Below are 26,991 nucleotides of genomic sequence, written 5' to 3' on the forward strand. Positions count from 1 at the left end.
TTCTAATCAAGGCAGCATCTCATCTGCACCCTCTCCAGAGCCGCCATATCCTTCCTCTAATGGGGTGACCAGAAACCCACACAATACTCCAAATGTGGCTTAAACAGAGAGCTGCATTATTACTTCCTGACCCTGATACTCAATAACCCGACCAATGAAGGCAAGAAAGTCAGGACTTTCATATGAAGAAAGACTGGATAGACTCGGCTTGTACTCGCTAGAATTTAGAAGATTGAGGGGGGATCTTATAGAAACTTACAAAATTCTTGAGGGGTTGGACAGGCTAGATGCAGGAAGATTGTACCCGATGTTGGGGAAGTCCAGAACAAGGGGTCACACAGTTTAAGGATAAAGGGGAAATCTTTTAGGACTGAGATGAGAAAAACATTTTTCACACAGAGAGTGGTGAATCTGTGGAATTCTCTGCCACAGAATGTAGTTGAGGCCACAGTTCATTGGCTATATTTAATAGGGAGTTAGATGTGGCCCTTGTGGCTAAAGGGATCAGGGGGAATGGAGATAAAACAGGTACAGGATACTGAGTTGGATGATCAGCCATGATCATATAGAATGGCAGTGCAGGCTCGAAGGGCCGAATGGCCTACTCCTGCACCTATTTTCTATGTTTCTATGTTTCCATGAATACCAAATGCCTTTTCTGCTTTCAGGGAATTGGACCCCATGATCGCTCTGAGCATCAATGCCGTCAACAGTTTGCCGTTAATTGTATATTTTCCCCCGTTCATTTGAGCTCCCAAAGTGCAACATAGAAACATAGAAAATAGGTGCAGGAGTAGGCCATTCGGCCCTTCGAGCCTGCACCGCCATTCAATATGATCATGGTTGATCATCCAACTCAGTATCCTGAACCTGCCTTCTCTCCATAACCCCTGATCCCTTTAGCCACAAGGGCCACATCTAACTCCCTCTTAAAGATAGCCAATGAACTGTGGCCTCAAGTACCTTCTGTGGCAGAGAATTCCACAGATTCACCACTCTCTGTGTGAAAAATGATTTTCTCATCTCGGTCCTAAAAGATTTCCTCCTTATCCTTAAACTGTGACCCCTGTGACCCTGCAACACCTCACACTTGGCCAGATTAAACTCTATCTGCCCTTTCTCCGCCCATTTCTGCAGCCGATCTATATTCCGCTGGGTTCTTTGACGGCCCTCCTCACGGTCCGCGACCCCGGCAATCCTGGTGCCATCTACAGACCCACCAGCCAACCCATCCACGTACACGCCCATCGGCACGTTCCTGCCAATGTTGCCGTTCAATTGAACACTCTGACAGTGAGACAATGCTTCCTGAAACAGCTGGCGTAGGACGCTGGCACAAATATGGCAAGAACCTGGGCCACCATGTCCTCCAGCCTTCGGAGTTTGCAAATACAAAATAAAAATTCTGAAACATAATCAAATTTCTCAAACCATCTGTGATTTCACTGAGCTGGCACCATCACTATAGTAACAGTTCTGGTTACTGCAAGCTGTTGCATTTCCCTGTTCACACACCATCCTCCTTCCCACCCAATGTAATAAGAGGTGATGCTCCATAAGCTGAAAAAAATCACACCCACTCCTTCAGAAATGTTGGCTAAAATTATTGACAGGAGGAATGTTAACTCAAGCCTGTGTACTGTTCTTCTTCTTAATTTCACACAAATATGCCCATGTTCACTCATCTCATTTTATCCCTATGGTAAATCTTGCCACAAGGAAACGGGGTTTGTTCGCTGCAGACAGGCACAAACAGCTGGAGTCAGTCGGCGGATCAGGCAGCATCTCTGGAGAAAAGGAATAGGTGACGTTTTGGGGCGAGACCCTTCTTCAGGCAGGGGAAAGGGGAACAAGAGATACAGATGGCATTTAGGACAAGTAAATGGAAGATATGTTAATAGCAAAGCTAATAGGAACAGGCAGGGTAGTTCTGTCATTCATTAAGATCATGGCTGATCTTCCTCCTCAGTGCCTCTCCATATCTGTTGATTCGCTGAGAGGCTAGAAATCTATTCATCTGCTGCCGCACGATTGGCACAGCCCCGCCAACAGTCTGTCTGTTTTTTTGTCTTTTCAAAAAAAAATTTAGTGTGTGTTAAAGGTCTGTATAAATGTTCTCCCGTTTGTTTTATTTGGGGGTCGGGGGCAACTTTTTTTCAGTCACTTACATTGCCGGAGATGCGATTGTTTTCCGGGTCGCATCTCCGCTCGCTCTGCGGCCTACCATGGATGGAGCTGGACTGACTTTGTGCCCCACCGCCGGGCGAGGACTTACCATCGGAGCCGATCCCTTGCCTGTGATCGCTCCAACCGCGGCCTGCGGACTTTACCATCAAGGGCTCGCAGTCTCGGGCGAGGCTAGTCGAGAGCTCCAATGACGCAGGGGCTCGACGAGCAGCGACCCGGGGTCCGATCGCCGGCGCGGGGGAGCTGACATCCCCCCCGATGCAGGAGCTGATCGCCCTGATGCGGAGGGCTCTACCGCCGGCTACGGGAGTCAACGGACCCCGACCACGGGAGAGCATCGAAGGAAAGCGATTTGAACTTTTTTTCGCCTTCCGTCACAGTGAGGATTGTAGAGTCGCTGTGGTGGATGTTTATGTTAAAATGTATTTTGTATGTTCCTTTGCTTTTTATTTGTATGACTGACTTGGCAAATGAAATTCCTCGTATGTTGCAAAACATACTTGGTTATTAAAGTATTATTGTGATTGTGATTTGAATGAAGACATCAACTGAGCCACCACAACTTCCTGGGATAGAGTATTCTAATGGTTCTCCATGCTGTGAGTGAAGACAGTTCCTCTCATCTCATTCCAAATCAGCCACCCACTTTTACTCATCTTCTTTCCCTGATCCTCGAGGAAACCTGAAACCAGCCCCTCCGGCCATTATAAGGTTTGCGTATGTTTCCTGGAGATTTCACTCTTCTAAACTCCACATGAATGCAGTCCTACTCTCGTCAATCCCTCTTCATGTGGTATACCCACCATCCTTGGACCCAGATGAGTGGATCTTCAATGCACTCTCTCTATAATGCAAGGTACATCCTTTCTTAAGCAAGGGAACATAAATGATGCTTTATGCCCCTGTCCCACTTAGGAAACCTGAATGGAAACCTCTGGAGACTTTGCGCCCCACCCAAGGTTTCCGTGTGGTTCCCGGAGGTTGCAGGTGGTTGCCGGAGGTTGCAGGTAGTGGAAGCAGGTAGGGAGACTGACAAAAACCTCCGGGAACCTCCGGGAACCGCACGAAACCTTGGGTGGGGCGCAAAGTCTCCAGAGGTTTCCGTTCTGGTTTCCTAAGTGGGACAGGGGCATAATACTCCGAGTGTGATCTCACTAAAACCCAACGGAATTGCCAATTCCTTCTTTGGTCCTGAATTCAAATGTTCTTGAAATAAGGGCTGTGGTACCAGTTGTCCTCTTCACCATCTGCAGCATCTACATGTTTGCCAAGCAGATATAATTGTTCAAGTGGCCCATAGTTACGTTTAATCTGTCATGGATACATATCCAGAGGATAACATTAAAACACATTTGGACTTGTACATGTGTAGGAAAGGTTAAGGATATGGACCAAATGCAAGCAAATGGGACTAGCTCAGATGGGATATCAAGTTCAAGTGAGTTTTTTTGTCATGTGTTCCTGTATAGGACAATGAAATTCTTGCTTTGCTTCAGCACACAGAACATAGTAGGCATTTACTACACAACAGATCAGTGTGTCCATATACCACAATATAAATATATACACACATGAATAAATAAACTGATAAAGTGCAAATAGCAGATAATGGGCCCCTAATAATCAGAGTTTTGTCCGAGCCAGGTTTAATAGCCTGATGGCTGTGGGGAAGTAGCTATTCCTGAACCTGGTTGTTGCAGTCTTCAGGCTCCTGTACCTTCTACCTGAAGGTAGCAGGGAGATGAGTGTGTGGCCAGGATGGTGTGGGTCTTTAATGATGCTGCCAGCCTTTTTGTGGCAGCGACTGCGATAAATTCCCTCGATGGAAGGAAGGTCAGAGCCAATATCTTGGCCGGCATGGACGAGTTGGGCTGAAGGGTGTGTTTCTGAGCTGTGTGGCTCCATGGTGCCTATCATAACCCCTTGGACATGTGTAGGGAAAGTTTTGAGGGATATACGCAGGTAAATGGGATTAGCTTTGGTGGGGCATTTTGGTTGGCATAGATGAGATGGGCCAAGACCCGAGAGTCCATTTGTGTTCAGTACGTCGCGATAATTCCATGATTACACTCATAATTGCGAAGATATTGAATAAAATGTTGAATAAAATCCATTACAAGCCTATAATTGTGAATGCTAATCACACAAGTTTTTGAAGTGCAATCAAACTCGCAAGTGCACAATTAATTTGTATTGCCTTATTGTATAAAAAAACTCTCCAGTGTAAATGAATTATTGGGAGAACAATGCTACTCCCTTGTGCTTGGTAGACTTCCACTCCCTTGGGAACATTGTTCAATCCAAGTGTGTTGTGTGCTTGAAGGCCAATTGACATGAAGAAGGTCCACGTCTATGCCATGCTTCCAATCACCAAAGGAGTTTCGATCAACCTTGACTGTAGAATGTACAAAACCACAATACACCACAGTGCTGGAGGTGTTACCAATGAATTATGAAGATATGCCACAGTTTGAGAATTAGGTATCGAAGCTGCCATGGAATGAGTCAATGCTCCAGCTCTTATATATTGGTCAATATGTATACAGCAGCACAACAACAGGTTATATTGTAGATCAAAGATAGACACAGAATGCTGGAGTAACTCAGCGGGACAGGCAGCATCTTTGGAGAGAAGGAATGGGTGACGTTTCGGGTCGAGACCCTTCTTCAGATTCACATTACATTACTTTGTGGATCAGATATATTGTCCTTTCCACGGGGATCTTCAGTTTCGGAAGCCAATAAGCCATTTTCTTGATTAATACGGGTGTCAGGGGCCATGGGGAGAAGGCAGGAGAATGGGGTTGAGAGGGCAAGCTAGGTCAGCCACAATTGAATGATTCAGATTCAGATTCAGACTCAATTTTAATTGTCATTGTCAGTGTACAGTACAGAGACAACGAAATGCATTAGAAGAATGGTGAAGTAGACTTGATGGGCCGAATGGCCTAATTCTGTTACTAGGGCTTAGGAACTTAATAGAAGTGCTGCCGTATTTTGGTGACTCTATACCACTGTGCAAACCAGTTCCTCTCAGCCATGGAACTAGGAACTGCAGATGCTGGCTTACAAAAAAAAAAGACACAAAGTACTGGAGGAACGCATCGGATCAGACACGCAGCATCTCTGGAGGAGATGGAATGGAGACATTTTGGGTCAGGACTCTTTCCGAGTCTGAAGAGAGGTCCCTACCTGAAACATTACTTTGGTCACCAGAGATGTTGCCCAACCCGCTGAGTTACTCCAGCACATTGTGTCCTTTCAGACATGGTTGGGTGCATCTCGTTCAGTGCAATGAGAAAGGGTTAATCTAATCTTCTTGCCAAGAAGCCTTTGGGAAAAGTGACCATAAATTGATTGAATGATATCACCGGATGTGAAATTCTATGTAAAATTGGGAACTTAAATCTGAATGAAGGGAAACAATGAAGGCACAAGATGAGTTAGCTTTGAGTTAGAACACAATGCAACGTATCATAGTACACTGGCAATGGCTGGTATTTAAAGAGAGAATGCATAAATTGTTTTAAAAAAACTATTCCCTACAGGCATAAAAACCAAACAGAAAAAGTGATTCATCCATGCCTGACAAGAGAAATTAAAGATAATATTAAATCCAAGGAAGAGGCTTATAACGTTGCCAGAAATAGCAACAGGTCTGAGCATTGAGAACAGTTTTGAAGTTGGCAAAGGAAGATCAAGGAAAAGCAAGATAATTGTGAGGATGGACAGGCAAGGAGATGAAACCAGGCTGTAAGAATTTTTATAGGTGCGTAGACAGGGAAAGATGAATAAGGACAAATGTGGGCCTCTTACAGATAGAGACGGTGGAATTTCTGATAGTGAGAGAGACATGGCAGAGGAGAACCATTGTGGCCTCGCAGAAGATGACACAGTAACTTGTGGGATATAACCATATAACCATTACAGCATGGAAACAGGCCATCTCGGACCTTCTAGTCCGTGCCGAACACTTACTCTCACCTGGTCCCATCTACCTGCACTCAGACCATAACCCTCCATTCCTTTCCCATCCATATACCTATCCAATTTATTTTTAAATTATAAAATCAGACCTGCCTCCACCACTTCCACTGGAAGTTTCATTCCACTGAGCCTGGGATGTCAGGAAAATCTTCCCCTCAAGAAAGACTGGATAGACTTGGTTAATTCTCCCTAGAATTTATGGGAAAAGCTTATCCAGGGGAACTATAGTCTATTACTCAAATTTTTAAGGACCTCTATACAGGCTAGATGCAGGAAGAGATTGAGGAAATGTTGGGGAAGTGTTGGTTAAAAAGTGTTCCTGAACAAGCTGATAATGATTTACATTACAGTTTTGATAGAAGTGGCTCCAGAGATGGTGGACACTTCGGTTGTCAGCTTCCAAGGTTTAGAAAGATAAGAAACAGGCCACTTCAGGTACTGATTTACAGAGGGAAATACAAAGTGCCCTTGTGGCTCAGGGGATCAGAGGGTATGGAGAGAAGGTGTATGGGATTTTATGTCGGGACCTTTCTTACATAGATTAAATGATTATTGCAGGATGAAAGGGCCGAAATGGCCATAACTCCTGCAATAATTTCTATGTTTCTATGTTTCTAGGAATTATTCCACACAGAATCTAGACTCAAAAAAGTTCCCCCTCATTCTACCTCTAAACTTCTGTCCCTTAATTCTCAAATCATGTCCTCTTGTTTGAATCTTCCCTACACTCAATGGGAAAACCTTATCCACGTCAACTCTGTCTATCCCTCTCATCATTTTAAAGACCTCTATATTGGAGAATCAAGGCAATTGAGGAAAAGGGACTAAGTGTTTTAAAACCACTCTCTGAACAAGCTGTTAATGATTTCAAGGGACAATAAACCTAGTATCCAGAGGGTCTATGGATCTACAAAACTTCCCAAGGTTTCACTATTTACTGTGTAAGAACTGCCTGTACTGATTTTTCCACAAATACAAAGTGACAGGAGCAACTGAAAGGGCTTGGATAGAGTGGATAGGTGACGAGGATGTCGGGACCTTTCTTGCATAGATTCTAGGATTATTCCTGTGGATGAAAGGGTAGAAAATACCATAAGAAAGCAATAGAATCCCTCTCATCCCAGGAATTAGCCCAGTGAATCTATGACGCAAAATATCACCCTTTCCTTCTCTACAGAGATGCTGCCTGGCCCGCTGAGTTACTCCAGCTTTTTGTGTCTATCTTCAGGGCAACCCGACTCCTGTAATCAGTACCCCGACCAATGAAGGCAAGCGTGCTTTGGCTTTCTCCACCACTCTCCACAGTGTTGCAGCTTTCAAGGGACAATAAACCTATATCCCTGTGTCTATGATCTACAAAACTTCCCAAGCCCTCACTATTTACTGTGTAAGTCCTGCCTGGCCTGCCTTTCCACAAAATGCAAGAGACAGAATACTGAAAGGCTTGGATAGAGTGGATGTGAGGAAGATGTGTCCACTAGTGGGAGAGTCTAGGGCTAGAAGTCATACTCAGAATTAAAGGGCATTCTTTTAGGAAGGAGATGATGAATCAGAGAGGGTGGTGAATCTGTGGAATTCTTTCCCAGAGAAGGCTGTAGAGGTCAAGTCAGGTGGATATTTTTAAGGCAGAGATAGATAGATTTTTGATTAGTACGGGTGTCGGAGGTTATGGGGAGAAGGCAGGAGAATGGAATTAGGAGGGAGAGATAGATCAGCCATGATTGAATGGCGGAGTAGACTTGATGGTCCGAATGACCTAATTCGATTCCTATCATTTATGACCTTATGAGAACAGACCTCATGTCGATAGTAGGGAATCTGTAATGGATGTAATAGCTGTACACCTTGATAAGAATAATAGGATTCATCAGAATCAACGTGGATTAGTGAAAGGAAAATCATGTTTGACTAATCTGCTGCAGCTCCTTGACAATACAAATATCGGATATATAAGGAAATTAGTGGATGTGGCATTTGGAATTTCAGAAGGCATTCAATAAGGCCCTATTTATATGGCATTGATCAACAAGATTGGACACGTGGAAATGGAGGTCATGGACTGATGTGGATTGAAAACTAGCTATCATGGAAAGCAAAGTGTGGTCATGACAGAAGATAAGGGTCTGTCCTACTTAGGCGATTTTTGAGGCGACTACAGGCGACTCGGCTGTTGCCCCACATGGTCGCCGGGGTGTCGCCTGTATGGGCATGAGTAGTCTCCTCTGTCCTCATATCACGAACAAATCTATCTATCTCTGCCTTAAAAAATGCCATTGACTTGGCCTCCACAGCCTTCTGTGGCAAATAATTCCACAGATTCACCACCCTCTGACTAAACAAATTCCTCCTCATCTCCGACCTAAAGGAACACCCTTTAATTCTGAAGCTGTGACCTCTAGTCCTAGACTCTCCCACCAGTGGAAACATCCTCTCCACATCCACTCCATCCAAGCCTTTCACTAATCGGTAAGTTTCAACAATCCTTCCAAACTCCTGTATGGAGTACAGGCCCTGAATACTGGTTTTGTGCTCTCTGTGGTGCCAATGAAGAGAAGGTGGCTCGGTATTGGAGGCAGGTCTCTGATCCTTTCTTCTGACCCTCCTTTCACACGCTGTACGCTTTCAGACTGGAACGTGACTCAGAGTGTGTTGCACAGCAGCGAGACACCACCAAGGCTTAGAAGACTTGCCACTTTAACTTGCCCCCCTGCTGTTAACAGGGCCACAGGTCCTGAGCTCCCATTGATTCACGGTTTGACAATAGATAAACCGACCTTTCCAGTTGAAGACGGGTAGACTGCTGTTCAGAGAGGTCGCCGCTGTGTTTCTGCCTCTCACTGTCACAGTAGGCTGAGTGATTTGAATTGGGACAGATCCCCAGACGGGAAAAAAATCTTTGGTACTTTTTATTCGTATATGGCTGAGCAATTTGAATCGACAAATTTGACTTGTTTTTTTCATTAGAAGTAGAAATAATTCTTGTCTTACTGTAAAAACAGAGGCAGGTTAAAAGAAAGAGTTGATATAAAAAGGCATCTGCTCAAACGAGGATGGATGGATGGAGATGATGTCTGTGCAATGATGTAGATGCATTTAATGGAAAAAATAAATCGAGAAAGAGATCAGGAGATAGACAGATAGATAAACAGAGGTTGATATTTTCCTTTGACTGAATTTTAACTTCATCTGCTTTGTCCGTCGGAAACCAGCACCACTGCGTCGCTAATGTTTTCAACAATATTAATAATAATAATATTAATAATTATATTAATAATAATAATATATTAATAATAATAATAATAATAATAAGCTATTGGTTCATTCAGACTGGATAGACTCGGCTTGTACTTGCTGGAATTTAGAAGATTGAGGGGATATCTTATAGAAACGTACAAAATTCATAAGGGGTTGGACAGGCTAGATGCAGGAAGATTGTTCCCAATGTTGGGGAAGTCCAGAAGAAGGGGTCACAGTTTAAGGATAAGGGGGAAATCTTTTAGGACCGAGATGAGAAAAACATTTTTCACACAGAGAGTGGTGAATCTGTGGAATTCTCTGCCACAGAATGTAGTTGAGGCCACAGTTCATTGGCTATATTTAAGAGGGAGTTAGATGTGGCCCTTGTGGCTAAAGGGATCAGGGGGTATGGAGAGAAGGCAGGTATGGGTTACTGAGTTGGATGATCAGCCATGATCATATTGAATGGCGGTGCAGGCTCGAAGGGCCGAATGGCCTACTCCTGCACCTATTGTCTATGTTTCTAAGAGTCCCGGCTTGGTTCCAGCCCCTTTCCACCCAGGCCACAGCTAACAGTGGCATGTTTCCTTTATCATCATTATTTTTTGCATATCTTTCACTCATTTGTCCAGAACCAGGGGCCACAGTTTAAGAATAAGGGGTAAACCATTTATAACGGAGACGAGGAAACATTTTTTCTCACAGAGAGTGGTGAGTCTGTGGAATTCTCTGCCTCAGAGGGCGGTGGAGGCCGGTACTCCGGATGCTTTCAAGAGAGAGCTAGATAGGGCTCTTAAAGATAGCGGAGTCAAGGGGATATGTGGAGAAGGCAGGAACGGGGTACTGATTGCGGATGATCAGCCATGATCACATTGAATGGCCGTGGTGGCTCGAAGGGCCTACTCCTGCACCTATTGTCTATTGTCATTTGGTCTCCATTTGTTGCCAGGACTAGGGGGTCTGAGCTGGAGGCGGAGGTTGAGTAGGCTGGGACTCTATTCCTTGGAGCGAAGGAGGATGATGGGTGATCTGATGGCAGTGTGTATGACCATGAGAGGAACAGATCGGGTGGATGCACAGAGTCTTTTGCCCAGAGTAGGTGAATCGAGGGCCAGAGGCGTAGGTTTAGGGTGAAGGGGGAAAAGATTTAATAGGAATCTGAGGGGTAACATTTTCAAACAAAGGATGGTGGATGATTGGAACAAGCTGCCAGAGGAGGTAGATGAGGCTGGGACTACCCAATGTGTAAGAAACAGTTTGACAGGTACATGGATAGGACAGGTTTGGAGGGATATGGACCAATTGCTGGCAGGTGGGACGAGTGTAGCTGCGACATGTTGGCCGGTATGGGCAAGTTGGGCCGAAGGGCCTGTTTCCGCACTGTATCACTCTTTGACTCTATCTCTCTACATCACCGTGTATATCTATCATTCTCATTTCCTCTGACCCTCAGTCTGAAGAAGGGTCTCGTCCCGAAATGTCACCTATTCCTTTTCTCCAAAGATGCTGTCTGACCCGCTGAGTTACTCCAGCTTTTTGCGTCCATCTTCGATTTAAACCAGCATCTGCAGTTCCTTCCTACACATCCAGCCCCTTGTAATCTGTGTTCAATCAAACCATATGCAAGGATTATTGGTGATGCCAAGGATTGAGTGGATGGGTTCTGGCAGGAAATAGCTCAAACCAAGCATAGAAACCTATCTTTAGTCAAACAGTACTGAACCTGTAGCATTTAATCTCACACCTTCATTAAAGCTGTTATCGTTAATGATGCAGGTATCTATTATCAGATTTTGAAAACGAGCAGGATTCGAACATGGAGATGGTTCAGAGGCTAATCTGTGTGCTTATGTTGTCAAGCACTTGGAACGAGGAGCTGAAGAAGAAGTTTACATTCGAGATACAGTGCGGGAACAGGCCCTTTGGCCCATCGAGTCCATGCCGACCAGCGATCCCTGTACACTATCACTGCACACTTGGGGCAATTTACAATTTTTAACCAAAGCCAATTAACCTACAAACATGTACGTTTTTGGAGTGTGGGAGGAAACCGGAGCACCCGGAGAAAACCCACACGATCATGGAGAGAAGGTAAAAAACTGTACAGGCTGCACCCGTGGTCAGGATTAGACCCGGGTCTCTGGCACTGTAAGGCAGCAACTCTACCGCTGTGCCACAGTGCCGCCCCATTGATGTTGGAAAATTGCCCAAGTGCTTGAAGACGGAGGATGCATGTTTTGCTTCCCATCCTGCACTGGAAGAGGGCTGCATTTTGCATGCATTTCCAGGGCAGTTTAGTTTAGCTTAGTTGATTGTCACATGAAAGGCTTTCTCTCCAATGAAGAGAAGGTGGCGCATTATTGGAGGCAGTATTGTGTACACTGTACTGCGTGCAGTGAAAGGCTTTTGTTTCGTGCTAACCAGTCAGCGGGAAGACAATACATGATTACAATCAAACCATCCACAGTGTGCAGAAACATGATGAAGGGAACAACATGAATAGCGTTTAGTGCAATGTAAAGTGCAAGGTAAACTCCGATCAAAGATAGTCCAAGGGTCTCCAATGAGGTGGGTAGTCAAGTCAAGTCAAGTCACTTTTATTTCTATAGCACATTTAAAAAAAAACTCTCATTGGCCAAAGTGCTTTACATTGGTATAAGAATAGAAACATAGACATAGAAACATAGAAGATAGGTGCAGGAGTAGGCCATTCGGCCCTTCGAGCCTGCACCGCCATTCGATATGATCATGGCTGATCATCCAACTCAGTATCCCATCCCTGCCTTCTCTCCATACCCCCTGATCCCTTTAGCCACAAGGGCCACATCCAACTCCCTCTTAAATATAGCTAATGAACTGTGGCCTCAACTACCTTCTGTGGCAGAGAATTCCACAGATTCACCACTCTCTGTGTAAAAAATGATTTTCTCATCTCAGTCCTACAAGACTTCCCTCTTATCCTTAAAATGTGACCCCTAGTTCTGGACTTCCCCAACATTGGGAATAATCTTCCTGCATCTAGCCTGTCCAACCCCTTAAGAATTTTGTAACTTTCTATAAGATCCTCTATAAGTATAACAAACAACAGTGGTTCATAGATTAAGGACACAGATCACTACATACATATAGCCCTCGATCAGAGGACGTCAAGAAAGGCTTGGGAGTAGAGATGAGTTTTTAGTCTCGACTTAAAGGAGTCGATGGAGGGGGCAGTTCTGATGGGACGAGGGATGCTGCTGTTCCACAGTCTAGGAGCTGCAACCGGAAAGGTGGTAGTTCAGGACTGTGCTCTGCTTGTGGTAGGGTGGTGCGGTTGCCTGATAATTAATTCCATCATGTGGTGGAATCAGAGCCGGAGTTGGAGGGAGGGGTGCCGGGCAACTCACCCAAGGACAGAAATGCAGGAACAGTGATCGGTGGAAACCACAATATGCTGGTCAAGAAGGTGGGATCGCCATCGTGGGTCAAAGCACAGGGAAATGTGGAGGTCAAGGAGGCTGGAACGATAGATCGAGGGGTTGGGGGGCAGGAAGTACAGGATCAGAAGGGATTGAAACAGTAAGTTGAAGGAGTAGGGTTGTCTGCATCAAAGGGCAGGATTGGAAGGTTGGGAATTGGGGTTAGTAGGGGCAAGGTTGGTATCAGGATCAGACAAAGATCAGGAGATCAAACAGTGGGTTCTGCAGGATGTAGTCAAAGAGAAACAGGCCCTTCAGCCCAGAATAGCCATGCCGTCCCATTTGCCCACGTCACAACCGTATGCTTCGGTATCTTGCCTATTTAAGTGTCCATCGTTTTGGGTAACCCGTGCTTTCTCCTTCCTTCCCCTCCCCCTTTCCCAGTTCTCCCACAAGTCCAGGAACAGAGAGCTAGGGCCTATTTAAAGTCCTTGGCAGCTCTGGCTCCTATGGGACCAATCTAAGGAGATCCTCTTTGTGCAACATTGAATCTGGCCACAGGCAAGGTAAAGGCGTGGACAACCTGTAGGTGGCACTGCATGGGACATACATAGGAGCAACTGGTAGACATTCAGAGACAGAACCGTGGGATCAACGCAACTCAAGCCCCTCAAGTCGTTCGTTGGAATTAAATCACATAAAGGATAAGAGACCAGGCCTTCATACCAAACTACTGAGGGAAGATCCTTAGCACCGCGTAAACCTGAGGCAGAAAGAGGGGTTTGGACACAGATAGACACAAAATGCCAGAGTAACTCAGCGGGACAGGCAGCATCTCTGGAGAGAAGGAATGTATGACGTTTCGGGTTGAGACCCTTCTTCAGACTGATGTCAGGGGGGAGGGAGATAGATAGATAGATAGATAAGGAAGTGTAAGGTGTGAAAACAGGGCAAAGGGAATCGAGATCAGGGAAAATGTAAAATAGATCATTGTTAGGAATGGATGGCTCTATTGGTATTGGTGTTGGTTTATTATTGTCACAGGTATTGAGCTATGTGAAAGGACTTTATTTTCTGTTGCGATCCAGGCTAATCACATCATGCACAAGTGCATCAGGCAATGCAAGGGAGAAAATAAACAGTAAAAGTGCAGATTCTAAAAAGTGCAAAAGCTGCAATAGGATATATTGCAAGATCAGGAATTCATCCCTAGCATAGAAGAGGAGAGTTTAAGAGTTTGCTAACAACTTGTAAGAAGCTGTGCTTTAAGGGCCTGTCCCACTTTCCCAAATTATTCACAAATTCTCCCGAGTAATTCATGAATTCTCCCAAGTTTTCCCCTTGATTCAAACTTGCAGAATGTTCGTAACGAGGTCGTGGATATATCGTAGCGGCTCGTTATGCCAGCCGTAGGTACTCGGGGCTATTTTTTTACTCGTGGACATTTTTTATCGGGCTGGAAAAAACGTCCCGACTTACCCGATGCCACGAGTACCTACGGCTGGCACAACGAGCCGCTACGATATATCTACAAACTCCTACGGACTCGTTACGAACATTCTGCGAGTTTGAATCAAGGGGGAAAACTCGGGAGAATTCGTGAATAACTCGGGAAAGTGGTACAGGCTGGTGGCACGCGCTTTCAAGCTTTTGTACCTTCTACCCGACAGGAAAGGGGAGAAGAGGGAATGACTGGGGTGTGAGCAGTCCTTGATAACGTTGGCTGCTTTCTTGAGAACGTATAGCGTGAAGTATGGATGGAGTCGGCAAGTTAGGTAGAAGATCCTGGTTGGCACGGACAAGTTGCGCTGAAGAGCCTGTTTCCGTGCGGTGCGGCTATGAGTCTGCGTCTCCTTGACTCTAAATCCATCTTTGCCAATCGCATATGAGGTTGTCGGCTATCCACTGTCCTCAGTCCTCAGATTTGTGAGACTGAACACAACAGTGGGACGACCACACATACGTTTAGCACCAACCAGCCAAACACCAATTCAGAGTTTTTTCCATTTCTAAGATAATGAAGCAAGCTGCCAAATATCGATAAAAAATTAATTGGTTCACCAACGTCCTCGGGAAAGGTAAGTATACCCGGGGGCTCCAACACCACATCGCTTGGTTGCTTCTTAATGCCTTGAGGACAAGTCGAGGTGGACAAGGAATGTAGTTTCATTCATGTCGTGCCCCAAAAAAAATCGGCTGAGCGATCCTTGCCTAGACATTGCTAAATGCCTGAAGGTAGGCTAGTGGGCTCATGTCACCAGAGGTTGCTCAAGTACAAGGAGGCACAGCACAGCACTTCAACTGGTACAGACCATGTCGGCTCAACACTCGATTCCACCGATACAGCTGTTCATCACATGGCTGTGTCAGGACATACAATCTGATTTGTGATTGCTCTGGGGCCCACCAGGTGGATCTTGGGCAGTTTCGACAGTTTCGGCTGGTTGTATCCGACGTTAAATCATCTCCTTGCATCTTTCATTAACTTCTAATCAATTACTGTTCTACTGTACGTCACAGTCTGCTGCATCCTGGCTGCGGACCAGTCCAGGCTACTAACCTGCCAAACTCTCCAGTTCATTACTCAACACCATTTCTGCACCACTGCCAGCGAGAAACATAAAAGAGGAAGAAAGACCTTGCATTTGTATCCCGAGTCCAATTGAAATAGCTATCCAATTAGACCTACCCCTACGCATTCTCCAGAGCTGTGCAGTATTTTTTTCCTTCAATACATCCAATTCTCTTTTGAAGGTTACCATTAAATCAGTTTCCATGTCTCTCCCAAGCAGACCATCCGAGATCTTACTTCCCCCCCACCCCCCCGGAGGGTAAACATTCTCGTCTTTGCTCTGATTCTTCTGCCAATTATCTTAAATCTGTGCCCTCTGGTCATCAACCTTGCACCATCTTCCAGAGAACAAAGCAGCAACTGATCATACGGGCAGATGTCATATGTATTTATGGATGTGTATTCTCATCTGTCTTTGTGGATGAAATAGACATTGACCAAGAAGAGGATGACGTGGTGAAATGATAAATAGAGAAACGGAGGACAAATTAAGAGGTCCGCCATCTTTAAACACACACACACATACAGATAATAATTCAGTAGCATTTACCATAGTTGTAAAAAAAGACAATGACTGCGTAAAAGGATTTTAGTATAGGAGCAGGGAGGTTCTACCGCAGTTGTACAGGGTCATGGTGAGACCACACCTGGAGTATTGCGTACAGTTTTGGTCTCCTAATCTGAGGAAAGACATTCTTGCCATAGAGGGAGTACAGAGAAGGTTCACCAGTCTGATTCCTGGGATGTCAGGACTTTCATATGAAGAAAGACTGGATAGACTCGGCTTGTACTCGCTAGATTTTAGAAGATTGAGGGGGGATCTTATAGAAACTTACAAAATTCTTAAAAGGTTGGACAGGCTAGATGCAGGAAGATTGTTCCCGATGTTGGGGAAGTCCAGAACAAGGGGTCACAGTTTAAAGGATAAGGGGGAAATCTTTTAGAACCGAGATGAGAAAAACATTTTTCACACAGAGAGTGGTGAATCTGTGGAACTCTCTGCCACAGAAGGTAGTTGAGGCCAGTTCATTGGCTATATTTAAGAGGGAGTTAGATGTGGCCCTTGTGGCTAAAGGGATCAGGGGGTATGACGAGAAGGCAGGTACGGGATACTGAGTTGGATGATCAGCCATGATCATATTGAATGGCGGTGCAGGCTCAAAGGGCCGAATGGCCTACTCCTGCACCTAATTTCTATGTTGCTATGTTTCTATGGCTGGCCAGGTGATAAAGTTCTAAATTGGGATAAAACAAGCTTCAGTGGTCATTGATCAATCCATCTCAGCACAATGGGAGGTGGCCAGCAAGGAATTAGGATTCCAACTTAATTGCCTTGAAATTCAATTGCTTAAAGCTGTTTTTTTTATTTTTTATTTAATCAATCTTTCTCTGGAATGGAATGCAGTTACGACTTCTTCCAGATGCTCTCACCACAGCTCTTGGACAATGTGACCAAGCCTTTGGGGGCAAGTCCCCTGGATGTCATTGGGAATGGTGGCATCAGGGTGCACAGGATCTTGTCATTCCCACAACAAGGGAACTGCAACATCCCAGCAGCATGCCCATATAAGGTGCCCATGTAAACGCAATGGGTTGGGACCTACATGCATACATGGATAGGACAGGTTTGGAGGAATATGAACCAAACGCAGGCAGGTGGGACTCGTGTAGCCGGGGCATGTGGGCTGACATGGACAAGTTGGGCCGAAGGGCCTGTTTCCACGCTGTATCACTCTGTGACTCTATGGCCTCTGCAAGATAAGTGAAACACACATCTATGCCACAATCTCCTTTCCCTCATTCAGTCTCCAGGCAAGCCCCAATTCCACCCAATCTGTGCTTCGCACTTTCATGGTGAAAAAGGACCCCTCTCGTATCCCCTCATTCTCTTCCCCTTATCCTAAATCTGTGTCCTTTCGTTTAGCTTGGTTTAATTTAGTTTAGAGATACAGTGTGGAAATAGGCCATTTGGCCCACCAAGTCTGCACCGACCAGTGACCACCCCATACACTAGCACTATCCTACACACCACGGACAATTTACAACTTTAACCAAGCCAATTTGTCCCCAATCATGTACATCTTTCGAGTGTGGGAGGAAACCAATGTGGTCAGAGGGCGGTGGAGGCAGGATCTCTGGATGCTTTCAAGAGAGTTAGATAGGGCTCTTAACAATAATGGAGTCGGGGGATATGGGGAGAAGGCAGGAATGGGGTACTGATTGGGGATGATCAGCCATGGTCACATTGAATGGCGGTGCTGGCTCGAAGGGCCAAATAGCCCACTCCTGCACCTATTGTCTATTGTCTATTGTCACAGGAAGGACGTACTAACTCCATACAGACAGCATCTGTAATCGGGATCAAACTCAGGTCTCTGGCGCTGTAAGGCAGCAACTCTACCACTGCACCACCATGCCGCTCTATGCTGTTCAAATTTTATCTACGTCTTCTCTGGAGAATAGTTTCTTGCAGTTTCGACCATCTAACCTTTTATGATTTTATATGCCCCAGTCATGTCTCCTCCTAACCTCCCCACTCTCCCAGTGGAACGGATCTACCTTCTCCTTATTATGGATTCCTGTCCCTGACCTTCACCTCCTCCTTCACTGAATTCTAAACGACAAAGTCTGCTTCCTTTGTGAATACTGATGAAAAGTATTCACTTATACCTCACCCACAACTTCCGGCTCCACGCATACATTGCCCACGATCTCACGGACTAGTTCAGTATAGTTTAGAGATACAGCGAGGAAACAGGCCCTTCGAAGATTGAGGGGGGGTCTTATAGAAACTTACAACATTCTTAAGGGGTTGGACAGGCTAGATGCAGGAAGATTATTCCCGATGTTGGGGAAGTCCAGAACTAGGGGTCACAGTTTAAGGATAAGGGGGAAATCTTTTAGGACCGAGATGAGAAAATCATTTTTTACACAGAGAGTGGTGAATCTGTGGAACTCTCTGCCACAGAAGGTAGTTGAGGCCACAGTTCATTGGCTATATTTAAGAGGGAGTTAGATGTGGCTCTTGTGGCTAAAGGGATCAGGGGGTATGGAGAGAAGGCAGGGATGGGATACTGAGTTGGATGATCAGCCATGATCATATTGAATGGCAGTGCAGGCTCGAAGGGCCGAATGACCTACTCCTGAACCTAATCTCTATGTTTCTATGACCCTCCGAGTCCACACACTAACACTATCCTACACACACACGGGATCATTTACAATTTTACCAAGCCAATCGGCGTAGAAACCTCCACGTCTTTGGAGTGTGGGAGGAAACCGGAGCTCTCAGAGAAAACCCACTGTGGTCACAGGGAGAATGTACAAACTCCGTACAGACGGCACCCATAGTCTAGATCGAACAAGGTCTCTGGCGCTGTGAGGCAGCAACTCTACTACTGCACCACCACGCTGCCCTAATGGTTCCTAATTTTTTTGTGCAAGGTAAAGCCAGTAAAGTCTGATCAAAGATAGTTCGAGGGTCCCTGACGAGGTAGATTGGTTTGTGTGGTAGGGAAAGATGAAACAGGTTGAGAAGACACAACAGTGGGTCTTCAATTTAAATGTGAACCACCCAGGTCCAATGACTTGTTTTCCTGTCAGTGACACTTTATCTATGATATGATGACAAATAATAATCCAATATTATTTTTGTGTCATGATTAATGTGTTTGCAATATATGTTATGCACAGTAGCATTTCCCATCAATACAAATTAAAGCAAGGTGTAAACGTAATTTATTTTTATCACACATTTCAATAAAGTACGTTAAAATCTTGTTGTATTCTCATGTTCAAATGGAAAGCAGAGCTTATGATGCTTCATCAAACTGACTGAGTGAAAGCATGTAATCCAAGCACATTCCTGACTTCCATTGTCCTCTCATGCATTTTGCACAAGAACAGAGGAAAATAGGAGCAGGAGAAGGCCACTCTGCCCCTCAAGCCTGCCCTGTCATTAAATATGGCTTGGGAACAACTCCATCCAAGACCGTAAGAAATTGCAGCGTATTGTGGGTGCAGCCCGGACCATCACACAAACCATCCTCCCTTCTATTGACTCCATTTATACCTCACGCTGCCTCGGCAAGGCCAGCAGCAGAATCAAGGACGAGTTGCACCCTGACCATTCCCTCTTCTCCCCTCTCCCACCCTGGTTGAACCCTGACCACTCCCTCTTCTCCCCTCTCGACACCTACTCAGGATCCTGGCAACAATGAACTGCTATTTTACCACAACAAAAAAAGATGCAAAGTGCTGGAGTAACTTAGCACTTCAGGCAGCAGCTCTGGAGGACACGGATAGGTGACATTTCGGGTAGGTTGTCTGAAGAAGGGTCCAGAACCAAAACATCACGATTCCATGTTCTCCAGAGATGCTGCCTGACCTGCTGAGTTACTCCAGCATTTTGTGTCCCTCAGAATCTTGCTTGTTTCAATAAAATCACTTCCCATGTTCTGTACGCCGATGTATACAGGTCAAACCTGCGCGACCTTTCTTCGAGTCAGAGTCATACATTCAGAAATAGACCCTTCATCCCTTCTTCTTCTTGGTTCTTCTTGGTTTCTTGGTCCTCCAAAATATTCCAAATGGAATTTAAACTGGAGGTGGTGGAGGGAGGGCTTAAGCCAGAAAGGGTTTTTGTGAAGAAAGACCTACCTTAAATTTAATTGCATCCGGTTGGGTAACTGGTGAAGATTATTCCATGCTTTAATTGTGCGGGGGAAGAACGAATTGTTGTACACATCTGTCTTTGTAGCTGGGATCACAAATTGGATCGAATGCCCTCGTCTGCTCCTAATTGGTTTGGGTTTGGTGTAGGTTTTGTAATACATGTCGAGCTGACCATTTAACATTTTGTAAAAACAGATCAAACGGTGAGCTTCACGTCTGTCTTGGAGAGGGTTCCTTCCACCCCAGTGAAGTTGTCCACGTTCACCATTGTACCCACCTTTACTGCACCTATTTACCAGCTTTTGGTCCACAGCCCAAATCCTTCACTGCCTTGGTCATTCAAATACTGATCTGGGTGATATGAGAGTTCCTGCCTCCAGTTCAGTTTAGTTTATTGTCACATGTATCAAGGTACAGTGAGTGAAAAGCTTTTGTTGCGTGCTAGTCAGCGGAAAACAATACGTGATTACAATCGAGCCATTTACAGTGTACAGATACATGATAAGGGAATAACGTTCAGTGCAAGGTTAAGCCAGCAAACTCTGATCAAGTCTGAAGAAGGGTTTCGGCCCAAAACGTCGCCTATTTCCTTTGCTCCATAGATGCTGCCGCACCCGCTGAGTTTCTCCAGCAAAACTTCAAATTCTGATCAAAGAAAGTCCGAGGGTCACCAATAAGGTAGATAGTAGATCAGGACTGCTTTCTAATTGTGTTCCAGATTCCAACCACCTTTTGGACAAAATACTCCTCCTTACATCCTCTCTAAACCTTACTCCTTAGCTTAAACCTATGCCCTCCTATTGGAAAACTCTGTTAAGGAGAACAGTTTACTGGGAGCTACAGTATGTATCGATGCACCTCCACTCTGTACACCTCTATCAGGTCCTTCTTCATAAGATCATAAGATCATGTGATAGGAGTGGAATTAGGCCATTCGGCCCATCAAGTCTACCCCACCATTCAATCATGGCTGATCTATCTCTCCCTCCTTACCCCATTCTCCTGCCTTCTCCCCATGACACCAAGTACTAATCAATAATCTACCTATCTCTGCCTTAAAAATATCCACTCACTTTGCCTGCACAGTCTTCTGTGGCAAAGAAAACCACCAGAGTCTCCACCGAGGAGACACAAAAAGCTGTCTGAAGAAGGGCCTCGACCCGAAATGTCACCCATTCCTTCTCTTCAGAGATGGTGCCTGCCCTGCTGAGACGCCAGCTTTTTGGGTCTATCTTTGGTTTAAACCAGCATCTGCAGTCAGGTCCTACACAGATTCACCACCCTCTGACTAGAAATTCCTCCTCATCTCCATCCTAAAAGAACGTCCTTTAATTCTGAAGCAACGACCTCTAGTCCTAGACTCTCCCACTAGTGGAAACATCCTCCCCACATCAACTCTATCCAAGCCTTTCACTCTTCAGCAAGGAAGACAAACTCGGCCTAACCTATAGACAGAGACTGAATCGGCTCGAATACAGCACAGAAACAGGCCCTTCGGCCCACCAAATCTGCGCCGACCATTCACTAGTACTAGCGGGGATGATCAGCCATGATCACATTGAATGGCGGTGCTGGCTCGAAGGTCCGAATGGCCTACTCCTGCACCTGTTGTCTATTGTCTAATCCTACACACACTAGGGACAATTTACAATCTTTGCCAATTAACCTACAAACCTGTGCGTCTTTAGAATATGGGAGGAAACAGGAGCACCCTGGGAAAACCCATGGGGTCACGGGGAGAACGTGCAAACTCCGTACAGACAGCGGCCATAGTCAGGATCGAACGCTTTAAGGCAGCAACTCTACTGTTACACCACTAAATCTTTATTGCGTAGAGCATGGAAACAGGCCCCTCGGCGCATTGAATCCACACCAAGACCCATTTACACTAATACTATTTTATTTTACACACATTCCATCGGCCCACTGAGTCCGCGCCGACCAGTGATCCTTGCACACTTACACTATCCTGCACACACTGGGCACAATTTATAATTGGACCAAGCAAATTAACCTACTCTACTTTTCTCTACTGAATGGACCAAACTGCTCCCATTATTCCAGATGTGGCCCCACCAGTGTTTTATAAACATTGGCTATAACTTGGCTACTCTTGAATTCAGTAGCACATGTAACGAAGGTAACATCTATATGACTGCCACCACATCTACATGTGCTGCCACCTTCAGGGATCTTTGGGACATACAACAATAACCCTCTGTTCTCCAGTGCTCCCCAGGGTCCTATCATTCACTTTCCGATCCTTATCTGCCCTCTCACAAAGCTACACTTCACACTCATTGGAATTAAATTCTGTCAGCCCATTGAGCTGTGCAGCTGATCAATATGTTTCTGTAGCTGCACTGTCCACAACACGACCAATGTTGATGTCATCTGCAAACTTACTAATCACACCTCCTATATAAACATCAAAGTCACTATTGTACACAGCAAACAGCAGGGGTCCCAGTATTGACCACCGCAGTACACCACTGGTCTCGGATCTCCATTCATAAATGCAACCCTCCGACATCACCCACTCTCTCATTCTACTTGGTTCGGCAGCTTGAGCGCCCAGGAGCGGAAAAGACTACAAAAAGTAGTAAACACTGCCCAGTCCACGGTACACAAAAATGCTGGAGAAACTCAGCGGGTGCAGCAAACGTTGCCTATTTCCTTCGCTCCATAGATGCTGCTGCACCCGCTGAGTTTCTCCAGCATTTTTGTCTACCTTCGATTTTCCAGCAAATTGGCTCGCAATTTACACGACCTCGTGGTCGCATTGAGGCGCATGGGCATCCTATGTCCACGCGGGGCCGGTCCCACTGAGAAGTGCGGAGGGGTATGTAGTTGTGTGCGATATCGCGCGGGGCTCCGAAATTTTTGTAGCGAATGAAATCTTCGCGGGCCAACGGTCTGTCGTGGAACTGATGGCCAAATTGGGACAGGCCCAGGACCCTGGACCTCCAACAGCAGCAGAAGCAGGCAAACGGTCGTTGAACTCGGCCTGGGGCTCACGGCCATTGCAGTCCGGATCCGCCCCCACCTACTCCCAGAGCAGTGCCAAGAAAACCCCAAAAAGTCAAAGAGACAAAGATCAAAGACTCATACAGCACAGAAACAGGCCCTTTGGTCCAACACGGCCATGCCAACAAAGATGCCCCATCTAAGCTACTCCCATTTATCAATGTTTGGCTCATAAACCTTTCCTATCCATGTCTTGTAAATGTTGTTATTGTACATTTCATTGCCTCGACTAATTCTCCAATTATTGCTTTAATGTCTAATATGATTTCTAAGTCTACGTTTTCATATTTTCAAGACGTTACATCAATTCTTAATTGCTTACTTTAATTTTGTTAGTTTTTCAAATGTTGCTAAAAGCCTGAGATATTCATAAGGTGTGGAAATCTCTGACAGCTTTGTCAAGCAGCGGAGCTCCCTGACCATGGTATTGCTGACACAGCCCGGCAGGTGTGTGCCGAGGTCCGGCCTTTGCAGTAGGCCATCCGAAGCCTAGCGCTCAGCATTGAAGCAGGCTCTTCAGCCTACCTTGTCTCTGTCAACGTCCAAGTTGACATACTTCCCATTCATATACTTTATATTCCTTCTGCAGTTGTACAGGGCCCTAGTGAGACCACACCTGTAGCATTGTGTGCAGTTTTGGTCCCCTAATTTGAGGAAGGACATACTTGCTATTGAGGGAGTGCAGCGTAGGTTTACAAGGTTAATTCCCGGGATGGCGGGACTGTCATATGCTGAGAGAATGGAGCAGCTGGGCTTGTACACTCTGGAGTTTAGAAGGATGAGAAGGGATCTCATTGAAACATATAAGATTGTTAAGGGCTTGGACACGCTAGAGGCAGGAAACATGTTCCCGATGTTGGGGAGTCCAGAACCAGGGGCCACAGTTTAAGAATAAGGGGTAAGCCATTTAGAACGGGGAGGAGGAAACCCTTTTTCTCACAGAGAGTGGTGAGTCTGTGGAATTCTCTGCCTCAGAGGGCGGTGGAGGCAGGTTCTCTGGATGCTTTCAAGAGAGAGCTAGATAGGGCTCTTAAAAATAGCGGAGTCAGGTAATGATTGGGGATGATCAGCCATGATCACATTGAATGGCGTTGCTGGCTCGAAGGGCCAAATGGCCTACTCCTGCACCTATTGTCTATTGTATATGTCCAAAAGTCTTTTAGAGTCATAATTGCATCTGCTGCTATAGCCGAACTACTGGTGCCAAACAATTTGCCACAGAGCAAACTTAGAGATCAGGGGAGCTGAGGGAAGAACTCAGTTACAGTCTTTGGTCATATCTAACATACAGTATATTACATCAGCTCCATAGATGAATACCAATAGTTAAAAGCATCCAGCGATAACTAAGCAACCAGCACATGAACAGAGCGAAAGCCAGCTCCTACCTTGTCTGCCATTATCATCGAGGAGCCGCCGTGTATTCCAAGGATTGGGATCATAGTCTGAGCGGAAATAAAATCCAAAATTTCTGCAATGGATTCGTGATCGGTGTCGTCGCCAAACACCACGCCGTGCATCTTCATCCCGGACATGAGGTCGCACACGCGCGTTATGATGCTCTTGGGGTCGGTCTCGTTGACCGAGACCTGTACCACGTTGGGGTCGATGGACAAATGTTGGAAGTCATCTTTGTTCAAAACGTCCTTGACGTCCATCTCGCAAGACGTGCCACCGAGGATCACGGCTATGTTCAGGGTGGATTTGCTCTTCAAGATGCCTTTCGCCCAAACCACATGAGACACGAGAATGAATAAAACCTTCAGAAGATGCAAGCCCATGTGCCTCATCTTCATTGAATTTATTCCCTGCAATAAATAAGTACAGCCTTAAACCAAAGTAATCAATATACACCTAAACACCGAGATGGGAGCAGGATCAGAGTTGTAACAAAGAACTGCAGATGCTGTTTTTTTGTTTTTGTTTTTTTTAAATTATTTTTTATAATTTTTTTAACATTTTCGCGAACGCAGTCCCCCACTACCGCAAATTTTGCAGTAGAGTATCCCGCATTTGGGGACATCGCAGGCATCAGCACACCCGAATTGCAATGGGATAGCCTTGTCCTGGGAGAAACGCCTTTTTGATGACAGTCTCTCCCCTGCCAGGGAAGTATGCAGATGCTGGTTTAACAAAAAAAGACACAAAGCGCTGGAGTAACTCAGTGCGTCGGGCAGCATCTCTGAAGAATATGGTTAGGTGACGTTTTGGGTCGGGACCCTTCTTAAGGACAAGGGATCAGAGCTTAAGGATAAGGGGGAAATCCTTTAAAACTGAGATGAGAAGAACTTTTTTCACACAGAGAGTGGTGAATCTCTGGAACTCTCTGCCACAGAGGGTAGTCGAGGCCAGTTCATTGGCTATATTTAAGAGGGAGTTAGATGTGGCCTTGTGGCTAAGGGGATCAGAGGGTATGGAGTGAAGGCAGGTACGGGATACTGAGTTGGATGATCAGCCATGATCATATTGAATGGCGGTGCAGGCTCGAAGGGCCGAATGGCCTACTCCTGCACCTAATTTCTATGTTTCTATGTTTCAGATTCATCGTGGAAGAAAGGTGGAAGAGAGGAGGGGCAGGCCAAAGTGATAGGTGGATACAGGCCAGATGGTTGGACAAAGCCAGATATGAAATTAATAAAATGTGGGATAAGGATAGAGGAGATGCAGACTGTGAAGCCAGAGGAAGGAATATAGGTGAAAGGGGAGGGAGCGGAGAGTTCAGAAGATCGGCATTAGTGGCTGTGCTAATTCCTATGGATTTACATCTTTAGTTTCAGTACCATTGACCTGAAATGCCACAGATCTCCCCACAGATGCTGCCCGAGTAGTAGATTATTTCCACCCCTTTCTCTAGATGTATTCCAGACTAAAAAACATTTTAAAGCAAGTGTCCTCGCTAAGGTATCATGCAAAAGATGAATTTGGTTCTGGAGAAGATATTGAAAATCCGTAATAAACGCAGTAAAAGCTGGAAACACTCAGTGGGACAGGCAGCATCTGTGGAAAGAAAAATAGAGTTAACACGGGGCGGCACAGTGTTGAAGCGGTGGAGTTGCTGACTTGCAGCGCCAGAGACCCAGGTTTGATCCTGACCCGAGCTGTCTGTAGGGAGCTTGTACGTTCTCCCTGTGACCGTGTGGGTTTTCTCCAGGTGCTTCGGTTTCCTCCCACAGCTACAAAGACGTGCAGGTTTGTAGGTAAATTGGCTTCAGTAAAAATGTGAAATTGTCCCATCGTGATAGTGTACGGGGATCGCTGGTCGGCACCAACTCAGTGACCCGAGGGAGCTGCTCCCACTAGGTATCTCTAAACTAAACTAAACTAAACTAATTTCTTTAAAACTTATTAACTCGGTTTTTATCTCCACAGATGCTGATAAAACTGCTGTGCAACCATAAAACCTAAGGGCCCACTCATCAGGGGATTATATGCACCAGATTCAATTGCCTCAAAGTGATCAGGGAGATACAGTTGGAATTACTCTGAAGCGCCCTTCACTTGCTTGTGCATGCAATTGTGCTTGCATGCACAATTGACCTGGCCAGGTGGGCCATTAAAACATGCACTGAACATTATTGGTGCTACTGCACAAATCAAGGTGCTTCTGCATGAAGCAGAAGACCCTTACCAATGAGAAAGTTCTCCTATATATCGGAGAAACCAAGCTCAGACTGGCCGATCGTATCGCTGATGCCATCTAAAGATGGGTCCCGACCCGAAACGTCAACTATTCCCTTTTTAGTTCAGTTTCAATAGACAAGAGACAATAGGTGCAGGAGTAGGCCATTCGGCCCTTCAAGCCAGCACCGCCATTCAATGTGATCATAGCTGATCATCCCCAATCAGTACCCCGTTCCTGCCTTCTCCCCATATCCCCTGACTCTGCTATTTTTAAGAGCCCTATCCAGC

The 26,991-nt window shown here is 45.6% G+C and overlaps 1 protein-coding gene and 1 non-coding gene across 2 annotated transcripts in view; both read right to left on the minus strand.

Moving 5' to 3' along the window:
- LOC129713917 (glutamate receptor ionotropic, NMDA 2B-like) overlaps window positions 1–26,362 on the minus strand; it is a 153,702-nt gene extending 127,340 nt beyond the window's left edge. Inside the window, exon 1 of the mRNA XM_055663295.1 lies at window positions 24,471–26,362. Within this exon, the coding sequence (XP_055519270.1) occupies window positions 24,471–24,878 (408 nt within the window). The 5' untranslated portion in view covers window positions 24,879–26,362. The remainder of the gene's footprint in view (window positions 1–24,470) is intronic.
- Window positions 25,035–25,198, minus strand: LOC129714013 (U1 spliceosomal RNA). The gene has a single exon (XR_008726307.1). It is a non-coding gene; the product is annotated as a U1 spliceosomal RNA (small nuclear RNA).
- Window positions 26,363–26,991: the final 629 nt, after the last annotated feature.

The sequence above is a fragment of the Leucoraja erinacea genome, chromosome 37, assembly GCF_028641065.1.
Source record: "Leucoraja erinacea ecotype New England chromosome 37, Leri_hhj_1, whole genome shotgun sequence".
In the NCBI taxonomy this organism is placed as follows: domain Eukaryota; kingdom Metazoa; phylum Chordata; class Chondrichthyes; order Rajiformes; family Rajidae; genus Leucoraja; species Leucoraja erinaceus.